Raw genomic sequence first — 10,847 nt, 5'->3', positions numbered from 1 at the left:
TGGGAACGGGGGATGATAGTGGGATACTGGGAACAGTGGGGGGGGATACTGGGGATACTGGGGGAACGGGTATACTGCGGCTGGGGCATTGCGGGGATACTGGGAACACTGGGGGGATACTGGGAAGAATGGGTATACTGAGACTAGGGCATTGTGGGGATACTGGGGGGGAATGCGAAAATAATGGGAACACTGGATGGGGTAATGGGCATACTGCAGCTGGGGACACTGGGGCAGATAATGAGAGCACTGGAGGTGGGGATACTGAGGACAGTGGGGCTGGAGGCACTGGGGGAATACTGAGGGCACTGGATCATAATGGAAGTAGTGGGAGGAATGGGGGTTAGCGGGGACACTGGGGACAACGAGGGACACTGAGGAAGTAACACAGACACTGGATGTGTGACACTGGATCTGGAGGATAAGAATGTAGGGCGCGTACTGGGGTTGGAGGGAATTGGACCCGACAATGGGAACACTGGGGGAATGGGTAACTGAGGATACAACAGGTAACATAGTGGTATACTGAGGACACTGGGACTGCGGGTATTGGAACAGTGGGCATACCGGGAGGGAATTGGGTGTAGTGGAGACACTGAAGTTGTGGAGGGTGTCAATGGGGACATTAGAACTGAGGGTACTGGGGAGGATACTGGTAGCACTGGTGGAGGGAGCATGGCAGGTGTGGACCCAATTAATTCCCTGGCACACTCATCATCCATCCATCTCTATTTTATTCCTACAGGACACCACCTCTGGCCTGGGGAGGGAGTCCACGACTGTGCCTCAGTTTCCCCCCTCCCCGCCCCCATCAAACCACGCCGTGCTCCTGCAGGGGCTCCCCATCCACCAGCCTGTCCCATCCCAGCCTCCGTAGATCCAGGGTCTCATACCGGCCCTTGATCACCAGCTCGGCCACGGCCCTGCCAGCAGCCGGCGCGTGTTGGAGCCCGTGGCCACTAAAACCCGCAGCTAAAAACAGGTTTTCCAGACGGGGGTGCTGGCCCAGCACCCCATTCTGGTCGAAGGTGTTGTAGTCGTAGTATCCTGCCCAGGACCCCTGGACCCGCAGGGATTCGAAAGCTGGGACTCGCTGAGCCAGCCGGGGCCAGACCTGCTCCTGGAAATAATCGTGATCCACCGACAGGTCGCTGGAATCCGGCTCTTCCTCCTGGGAAAGGATAAACTGGAGGTGTCTGATAAAGAATAGGGGGGTGAATGCTCTGAGGGGACCCTGCAGGCTCACCTCAGGGGGGCTCATCCCACCCAGGTAATTCCCGGCGAAGCCATCCCGACGGAAATAAGCACCAGAGGTGTCGATGAGGAAGGGGCAGGAGAGGCCAGGGCCATTTGGGCAGTGCCAGGTGAACACATACCTGGGGACCCCCCAAAAAGAGCATGAGGGGTGCTCCCCAGGCCCCCCAGTATAGTGCAGTGGGGCTGGGATGTGGAGACATTTGTTCCCCCCCAAAAATAACATTGAGAGGCCATGTCACTCCTAGACACACTGGAGGGGCTGGGACTGTAGGCAATGTGCGGATAATTGAAGTACTTTGGGGGGTAATGGGGATAATGGGGCTGAGGGCACAGGGGGAATAATGGGGGTATTGGGAATACTGGGGGAATACTGTGGATGCTGGGGGCACTGAGGGACATTAGGTGACACTGAGGGGGATAATGGGAATACTGGAATTGGGAGTATGGGGACATAATGGTGATGCTGGGGGCACTTGAGGAATAATGGGAGCTCCGGGGTGCAAGACCCCACTTCCAAATAAAAAACAGAAGAAGCTCACCATCCCCACCAGAAGCTGGAGGGTGCTGGGATGTGTGTCCCATTCTGTGATGCCCCAGAATAGCACACAGGGGTTCATGTCACCCCCTCATAGACAGAGGGGTGCCACACCCCCCCAAATAAAAGGGCTCTACCATGACACAGGGGTAGTGGATGCTAAAGTACACCCCCAAAATAGCACCAAGAGCACCACCACCCTGAAAAAGGAGTTGCTGACTCTGACCCCAGGAGCTGACCCACAGCAGAGAGGGTGCTGCCAGGCTGTCTGTGCTGTGAGCCCCCCAGTACCTCTTCCTGGGCTGGATGGGCAGTGGGGGCCGGCACAGCCCCCTGGGCAGCCCTTCCGCCTCCAGCAGCTTCCCAGCCCAGGCGCCCGCAGCATTGACCACGATGGCACAGGTGACTGGCTGGTATTCCAGGCTGTCTGGCATGTAGACCTGGGAGGGCACAGATGGGGGGTCATGGGTGCAAGGGGGTCATGGGCATTCCTGGGGTGCTGGGGGTGGCACACACACACTCACGTGGACGCATTTGATGCGTGCAGATGACGGTGCTGGTGTCATCATGTAGTTGGCTGAGGTGACAAAAGCTGGGGGGTTTTGGGGTGAGGCGGGGGGTCCTGGGGGTGGCAGGGGGCAAACCTCGCTGTGCACGCCCATCCCTCACCTCGCACCTCCCCGGAGCAGCTCTGGACTCCCAGGGATGTGGCTTTGCGCCGGAAAGCATTGAGGAGGGTCCAGGGGTCAAACCAGCCTTCATCCTCCAGACCTGGGCAGGGAAACATGGGGGGATGCTACTGAGTGACCCCCCCCCCCCCCCCAGTACACGCATTTTGGGGGAGCTGGACCTCCCATAACTAAAGCCAGGATAAAGGATGCATCAGAAGGATGAGGAAGGATGTTGAGGGGGGGGTCTCCATGCCCTCCCCCATCCCCCCACATACCATAGGATGCCACAGCCACATCCTCCGTATTCATCCAGGGGAATTTTGCCTTCAGCTGGGTGGGGGACAGCAAGGTCACCTGTGCCCCTTCTTCCCTGGAGATAGCCAGCATGTGGAGGAAGGTCAGGATGACCCCCAGCCCCTGAAACCCCTCCCCAGGAGGATTCCATGTGGGTCCCTCACCTCTGGAACTGGACGTTGGCCTCCAGGGCAGCAGCGTTCTGGGGGGATGCGAGGAACAGGTATCCAGAGGGCTGGAACTGGATGTCGATGGGGGGCTCATTTGGCACCCCAAGGTACTCCTGTGAGGAGACAAGGGGAGCACAGTGAGTGGGGATTTGGATTCCCCAAATCACCCCCCACCCGTATAACCACACGTACATTGATGTCACGGAGGAAGCTGGCAGAGAAACGGGACATTTGGATATTTTCCCGGAGGGAAAACTGCTGCCGGATCCCCCCCGCCGACAGCACCGTGGAGGCTCTGGAATACTGAAGGAGACGACCCCCCAAAATACAAGGGGTTTAGAGGGGTCCCCCAGGCCATTCCCTGTGCTGGGAAGGGTGTCTCACCATGGGGTCCCGCTCCACCACGAGCACCCTCATTCCGTGCCGCCGCCGCCGGCCCTCCAACACCTTCAGCCAGTACGCCACGGACCAGCCCACCACGCCGCCCCCCACCACCACCACATCGGCCTCGTCGGGGGGCCGGGGGTCGGGGTGGGTGCCCGGGGGAATCCAGCCCCGCTCTCCGCTCCCCGCGGCTGGCAGCTGATCCCGCAGGGTCTGTGCCATGCGCTCCAGGGTCTGCCCCAGCTCTGCCGGTGGAATGGGGGCTGCCGAGCCTGGGGGCACAGCTGGCAGCCCCCCATGCACCACCCCGGGGTTCCTCAGACTCCCCCCGGGCCTCTCGGCGAACCCCCCATTTCCCCTTGGGTCATCAGGAAAACGCCCCCAGACCCTCTGTGAACCACCAGAACCACTCCCCAGTCCCCTGGAATCCCCACCAGACCCTCCCGGTTCCCCAGTCCGCCCCGGGAGCCACCCAAGACCTCCACCAGGTTCCCTACGACGTGCCCCCCTGGGACCCCCGGTCCCCACGAGGACCCCCATCCTGTTTCCCCTGGACCCTCTGGTACCCCCCAGTCCTCTCTGAGACCACCAGCCGCCCAATTCTCCCCCAACCCCTCCGATGCCCACCTTCATCTCCCGCAGTCCCCAGGGATCACCCCCAGGCCCCTCTGGACCCTCCCATAAACGGCCCTTACCACCCCAGCGCCCCGCCATTCCCTGGGACTCCCCATTCCCTTGACCCCTTCGCCATTCCCAGCAATCCCGACCCCGCCGTATATCCTCATACATCCCAGCAACCCCTCCATTCCCTGGGACACCCCAATTTATTTCACCTTTCTTCCCCTTCCCAGCGATCCACACCCCGACCCCCTCCCCATTATTCCCGTGCCCCTCCCCTCACCCCCGTGTCCCCCAAATCCCCGGTGCGGTGCCGGGAACCCCTCGGATCTCACCGCGGAAGAAGTCGGAGCTGCGCGGAGCCGCGGTGCGCAGGGGGCGGCCCGGGGCCCATGCCGGGATCCCCCCCGGTTCCGGGGTTCCCCCCGGGGTCCACCCCGGTTCTCGGGCCCTTCCCGGGGGTCCCAATTCCCCCAATCCCGGCACGCGCAGCGCGCGTCCCCACCGCAGCATGGCCCCGCCCCTTCCCATTTGGTCACGCCCCCTGGGACGTGCCTCCGCCGCGCCCCGCCCGGCGCGGTCCCGCCAATGGCGCGGGGGGCGGGGCTTCCGGCGGAAGCGCGGGGCAGAGCGACGTGTGCGCCCCGCCGGGCCCGGCGCCGCCGCCATGCTCGACTTCTTCACCATCTTCAGCAAGGGCGGCCTCGTCCTTTGGTGCTTCCAGGGCGTGCGCGGGCCCGCCGCCACCGCCCCCGTCAACGCCCTCATCCGCTCCGTCCTCCTGCAGGTCGGGCGGGACTGGCTGCCGGGGGGCGGAGGGTTGGGTAGGGGCCACCTACCTGGCGAGGGGGGAGTGGGAGAGCTCACCTGGCGTGAGGGAGGGGGCGGTGGGAACCATCTGTCTGGGAAGGGAAATCAGGTGAGCCCACGTAGCTGGAGGCGGAATGGGGACTGGGACCACCTGCCTGGGGGGAAAACACGGGCACGAGCATCTCTGGGGGAATGGGATCAGCCCGTTGAGGGGAGAGGTGGATGGGAGGCCCTGCATGGGGATGGGGGACATGAGTGGGATCATCTACCTGGGGACGAAGAGGAGAGGGGTGGCACACAGGTGGCACCACCTGTTGGAGGACACACAGGCGCAACCAGCCCTGGGGGTGGAGTCGGGTGTGGGGTCACCTGTTTGGGGGGTGTGGATGGGACTGTCACCTTGGGGAGGAGAGAGACTTGGGTGGGACCACCTGCCTGGGACAGGGCAGAGGGGGGCACGACCAGCTCGGGGTGGGTGGGATTACCCAGCTGAGGGGGGGATGGATGGGAACCACCTGCCCAGGGGTCATGTGCAAAGGGTGCTTCACCACTTTGGGAAAGGGGGTGATGGATGAGGGCATGGTGGGTGCTGCTGGCACCCCCATTCTGACAGCTTGTCTTCCCCAGGAAAGAGGTGGCAACAACTCCTTCACCCATGAAGCCCTCACACTTAAGTACAAACTGGACAACCAGTTTGAACTGGTGTTTGTGGTAAGTGACACCCCCAAGGCACCCCTGGGGTGGCAGGAGGGTCCCTGCAGCTCCCCCCCCCGTGCCCCCAAACCTGAAGGAAGGGGATTGCCCCAGAAAAGAGGGGGAACAGTTCCTGCTGTGCTGAGGTTTGAGCAAACAGCTGTTTGCATTGCGTAGGGCTGGACCTTGGCTCCCAGATTGGTTTGGCTCCTCCCTCTCTGGGATTTTGGGGGGATAAGGGGCTGTGATGAATGTTTCAGGGGGATGTTGAGCAGTGACCCCAATGTAGCCAGGTTCCCCCCAAAGGGGGGACATGGGTGTCTGTCAGCTGAATGCTGCTGCAGTAGCAGCTTATTTTAATCATCTGCAACAGGATTAAAACTAATCAAACCTCATATAGAAGCTGCAGCCTTGTAAAACTTCACTTTGGCCAGATGTATTGAAAAAAAGTCAGAAATGTATAGTTCCCTTTACTTTACGAAGCATTTAATGCTCTATTTCTCAGTCTCCTGGCACCTTATCTCCATAAATCTATACAACCTTATCTGCTGACCCACAGAAAAGCTAAAGGTTTTCTGCCCTTGCCTTATGTGTCCTTGTTGCCATGAGACAGTCTCTGTGCATTAGAGTCACTTGTTGAAGCAAAGCTCTGGGCTGTTTTTCACCTTTTTGTGGGCATTTTAAAAGCCTGGGAAGGTGGAGCAGAAAGAGAAGGCTGAAGCTTGCCCAAGTTAAAGGACTGAATTAAACAGGTTTTTGCTTGCTTGCTGCTGTTGAATGAGCAATGTGCAGTGTGTGTTGGCCATGCTCCTTGCCAGGTGGGCTTCCAGAAGATCCTGACTCTAACCTACGTGGATAAGTTGATAGATGACGTCCATAAGGAGTTCCGGGACAAGTACCGCAATGAGTTCCAGCAGAAAGGTGCCCTGGGCCTCCTAAATGGCACCTTTGATTTTAAAGATGACTTCATGCGCCTCCTCCGGTAGAGAGCTTGGGTTTTGTCTTAAATTTCTGTTTTGAGCAGAGATGGGAGCGGGGGAAGAGCTAAAATCCAGGCTAATGGGTCACCTCCCTGCAGGGATGCAGAGGAGAGCAGCAAAGTCCGAGCTCCCACGGTAATGAAGACGTTTGAACAGTCTCTGAAATCCCAGAAGACTGTCAAGTGTATGATTGAAACCCGAGGGGAGAAACCAAAGGAGAAGGTCAAGAACAAGAAGAACAAAGGTTCCAAAAAGGATGGTGAGTTGATGGGGGAGATAAATGGGAGAGAAATAATTATTCCAGAGCATTGTGTTGCAGCCTGTGCTTTCCCAGTCTGCTTGGAGCTGGAGTGAGCTTGTGTTGGGGCTCTTCCTGTCAGGAACTGAAGCTGTGGCAGCGCCCAGTAAAGCATCTGCAGGTGACAAGCAGCTCTCAGCAGCAGGGGACAAGGAGGAACTCACCAAGGATGAAATCCTGCAGAAGAACCGGGAGGAATTTTTCAGGAGACACATGAAAGCTGGGGAGAAGCCCAGGTGGGTGATGAGGGCGTGGTCAGTCTGCCTATGCTTCGAACTAGACCATGGCTGAATCTTTTCACCTTTTGGTGACCCCTGGAAGCCAGACCTCACTTTACTGAACCTTAGTTTTATTTCCCTGATTTCCCTTCTTGCTGAAAAGACTGGGAGAAGACACCAGTGGGTCCTTGAGGGATAATAGAGCCTGATTTTCTTTCCTGGGAGATTCAGAAACCCTGGGAAAGGTCCAGACATGTCTGTAGTGAGCAGATGGGAGCAGTGCATTGATACCTGGCTTGACTGGCTTGAGGGGAAGTGGTGCCATACAGGATTAAAGTTCAGATAAATAGACTCTGGAGATCAGATCAATTTCTTCCTTTTTTGGGTAATCCAGACTTTAATTTTTCACATATCCTAAGGAGGTGATGGCTGCTGCTTCCCTGCACTGAACACAGTGTGTTTCTGGTCTTTGTTCCATCAGATCTCCAAAGCCCGACGCACAGAAGGAGAAGGGGAAGAAGCCCCGGGTGTGGGATCTGGGGAACTCTAATGCCAAAGTACTTGATTACAGTAATTCTGCTACCAACGGCAGCGTGGAGGCTTGTCCTGTGGAGGAGTTTGACCCTGACATGGTAAGGAAGAGTCAGGTTCTATTTGCTGTCGTGTTCTCTGGCATTGGCTGGGCATTATGAACCCAACCCAGTCTCTGCCTGGATGAGAAGGGATCATGAAGAAACACGACACAAGGATTGTGGCACTCAGCTTCTTCCCCTCACAGGCCCTGGGGGACAAAAATCGTGAGCCTGGCCGCCTCTATGACCTGGAGTATGAGAGTGATGAGGAAGCTGAAGAGGAGAAAGTTGTCCAGAACCCTTCAAAACCCAGGTAGAGGCTCCCACAGCCCTTGCTTGTCACGTGGTTCTTGATTTCTGTCCTGTAACTCCTGTTCCAGGCTAACCAATAATGCAGGAAGCACAAACTGGTGTGTTTGTCCACTCTGGGCAAGCTCTTCTGTATCTGACCTTTGCAAATGGTCACTCTCAAACCTCAGTGTAACTCTTCTGCTTCTCCACAGTGTGAAGAAGGGTGGCCTGGGGGGCATGTTTGGCATGCTGAAGGGCCTGGTGGGTTCCAAGAGCTTGACCAGAGAGGACATGGACCCTGTGCTGGAGAAGATGAAGGATCACTTGATTGGTACGTCTTGATCTGTGATGTGAGGGATTAGTGGTGGTTGCCTGTGCTCTGTTGGGTGGGCCCAACACTACCCAGTGTGGGTAGTGCCTGTGGTTTGGGATATTTTTATCCACAAAAACTGTGGTGTGTTCCTGTGTCCCCCTTGAGGAGCCCTTGAGACTGCAGCAAAAGGGGGGTGGCAGTCAGGTCCAGTGGGAATCCTGCACACTGACTCCATCCTTCCCTTGACGCTGATGTGGGACATGCGTAACCTTCTCAGTAGCACTGACTCTCTGCTCTGTCTTTCTCAAAGCTAAAAACGTGGCAGCTGAGATTGCAGTGCAGCTCTGTGAATCTGTGGCCAAGAAACTGGAAGGGAAGGTGATGGGAACATTCACCAGTAAGTGTCCATGTGGCATCCTGCATGTGGTTTGGAGCTTAGGAGTATTCCCCATGCACGACATGTCCTGTTTCCATCCTTTCCCCAGCGGTAACCTCGACGGTGAAGCAGGCGCTGCAGGAGGCCCTGGTGCAGATCCTGCAGCCCCAGCGCCGTGTGGACGTGCTCCGCGATGTCATGGATGCCCAGCGCCATCACCGGCCCTACGTCGTAACCTTTTGTGGTGTCAACGGTGTCGGGAAGTCCACCAACCTGGCCAAGGCGCGACAGGATCCTTGATCACAGGAACCGGGGTGATGGGGTCAAGCTGTGTAGCTACTAACAGACTTTTCTGATCTGTTGCCACCTGCAGATCTCGTTCTGGCTCATCGAGAACGGCTTCAGCGTCCTCATCGCGGCCTGCGACACGTTCCGCGCGGGAGCGGTGGAGCAGCTGCGCACCCACACGCGCCGCCTCAACGCGCTGCACCCTCCGGAGAGCCACGGCGGGCGCACCATGGTGCAGCTCTACGAGAAGGGATACGGCAAGGACGCCGCGGGCATCGCCATGGAGGCCATCTCCTACGGTACGTGTGGTGCCGGGGGCGGGGGTTGCTGTCCTGGGGCGGCGCCGTGCTTCACGCTGCCTCCCTGCCGGCCCAGCTCGGAACCAGGGCTTTGATGTGGTGCTGGTGGACACGGCGGGACGCATGCAGGACAACGCGCCCCTGATGACCGCGCTGGCCAAGCTCATCGCTGTCAACGCTCCCGACCTGGTCCTGTTCGTTGGGGAAGCGCTGGTGGGAAACGAGGCTGTGGATCAGCTGGTGAGTGTGAAGGCTTTGTTCTTGAGAGACAAAGATGGAAAAGAACCCGTTTATGTAGGTTTTACCAGAGAATTGGACGGTGGCAGCAGCACCACAAGTGCATTTCTCGGATCTTTTTTTCTCCCTCAGGTCAAATTCAACAAGGCCCTGGCTGATCACTCCATGGCCCAGACACCACGGCTCATCGATGGGATCGTGCTCACCAAGTTTGATACCATCGATGACAAGGTAAGGAGGCTGCTGAGGTGACTGCACAGGGCTTCCTGATGGTGACTGGAGGGGAGAGATGGGAATTGTCAAACACAGGGCGCTCCTGCGCTTTCTTTGCATGTTTAAGCCATTGAACCCACATTTTGAAGTCCGGTTTCCACAAGTGGGGGATAGATGAATGACAAGCTCCGTGAGGGGAGCGCTGAATTTCACAGTGCTGCTTGTCCCTGGCAGGTGGGTGCTGCCATCTCCATGACCTACATCACGAGCAAGCCCATTGTTTTCGTTGGTACCGGACAAACCTACTGTGATCTGCGAAGCCTTAACGCCAAGGCCGTGGTCGCAGCGCTCATGAAGGCCTAAACACCAAATTGCTGTGTGCAGATGTCCCAGAAGAACCTGCTTTATCCTGTCACCAGCTAGTCTTTCCCGTGTAGTGCAGAACAGAATGGAGGAATAGCAGCATGAGGAGTACTTTTTTTTGATAAATCACCTAATATCCAAAAAAGCCCTTCCCTGGGTTCCTCCATTCTGTGTCCAGAGATGCAGGCTCCCTTGCAGGGAGGCTGAATCCAGAGCTTTGTATTGTTCGTGCTGCACGGGGGGGTGGGGGATGATGGGCGGTGCCAGGATCTGCTGTGCTTTTTGGTCGGTTTGAAGGCTTTTTTTTTGAGCTGCTTTTGATTTTTAGACCAGCTTAAGGAGGAGGCAGGAGGGACTTGGGCTTAGGGGCAGCATTTCATCTGGTTGTTAATGTCGCTGCTCATGGCAGCTGAAGCTGATAAACCAAAAAAAAAGGTAATGGCCTGTGCTGGGCTGGAGGGGACATGCTAAATTGCCTTAAAGTCCCCCATATCTGTCCACGCCTGGACTCTGGAGCAGGGTCCCCAGACACCACATATTTGGGCAGGAGCAGGAGAGGTGCAGCAGCCAGGTCCAGAGGAGGAAAGCAGCATGCCCTGCCTGGCTCCTGCCCGCTGGTCTTGGCATTATTTGCTAGTAAAAAGGAGAAAAAAAAAAACACAAACCACATTAATACTGGAAGAGAATGGTGGCTGCTTGCTGCTTTCCTGCACCCTTTCTCCCCCCTCCGAGTGCCTCTTGACCCCGGTTGGAAGTGCTACACTGAATAATACAAACCTCTCTGACAATGTCTTGTAGCTCTGTATTGCAGATGTGCTATAGTGCAATAAATTGAATGCTGTCTGCTAAGAGACATAATTTATATAAAATAAACTTCATAATTTGTTCTCTGTGTATAAATAACTTGCCTGCAGCCAGGACCTGTTTCCTACTGGGTTTGGGGGAGATGAACTCCCACCAGTGTGAC

The 10,847-nt window shown here is 57.1% G+C and overlaps 2 protein-coding genes across 2 annotated transcripts; one reads left to right on the top strand and one right to left on the bottom strand.

The window, feature by feature from the left end:
* Positions 1-716: 716 nt before the first annotated feature.
* Positions 717-4,442, bottom strand: FOXRED1 (FAD dependent oxidoreductase domain containing 1). The gene is made up of 10 exons (XM_062508581.1): positions 4,265-4,442; positions 3,312-3,556; positions 3,120-3,230; positions 2,922-3,040; positions 2,739-2,833; positions 2,462-2,563; positions 2,317-2,384; positions 2,084-2,232; positions 1,247-1,376; positions 717-1,171 (listed from the first exon to the last, which is right to left on the bottom strand). The coding sequence occupies exons 1-10, from the start codon at positions 4,440-4,442 to the stop codon at positions 812-814; spliced, it is 1,557 nt and encodes a 518-aa protein (XP_062364565.1). The 3' UTR covers positions 717-811.
* Positions 4,443-4,594: 152 nt separating this feature from the next.
* On the top strand, positions 4,595-10,729 carry SRPRA (SRP receptor subunit alpha). Its single transcript, XM_062508703.1, has 14 exons — positions 4,595-4,716; positions 5,367-5,450; positions 6,251-6,414; positions 6,511-6,671; positions 6,793-6,946; positions 7,410-7,560; positions 7,707-7,813; positions 8,004-8,122; positions 8,415-8,501; positions 8,590-8,762; positions 8,854-9,067; positions 9,144-9,307; positions 9,437-9,535; positions 9,752-10,729. The coding sequence occupies exons 1-14, from the start codon at positions 4,597-4,599 to the stop codon at positions 9,878-9,880; spliced, it is 1,926 nt and encodes a 641-aa protein (XP_062364687.1). The 5' UTR covers positions 4,595-4,596; the 3' UTR covers positions 9,881-10,729.
* The last annotated feature ends 118 nt before the right edge of the window (positions 10,730-10,847 follow it).

Source organism: Cinclus cinclus, chromosome 25 (assembly GCF_963662255.1).
Source record: "Cinclus cinclus chromosome 25, bCinCin1.1, whole genome shotgun sequence".
Classification (NCBI taxonomy): domain Eukaryota; kingdom Metazoa; phylum Chordata; class Aves; order Passeriformes; family Cinclidae; genus Cinclus; species Cinclus cinclus.
This window is presented reverse-complemented; position numbering and strand designations above follow the sequence as displayed.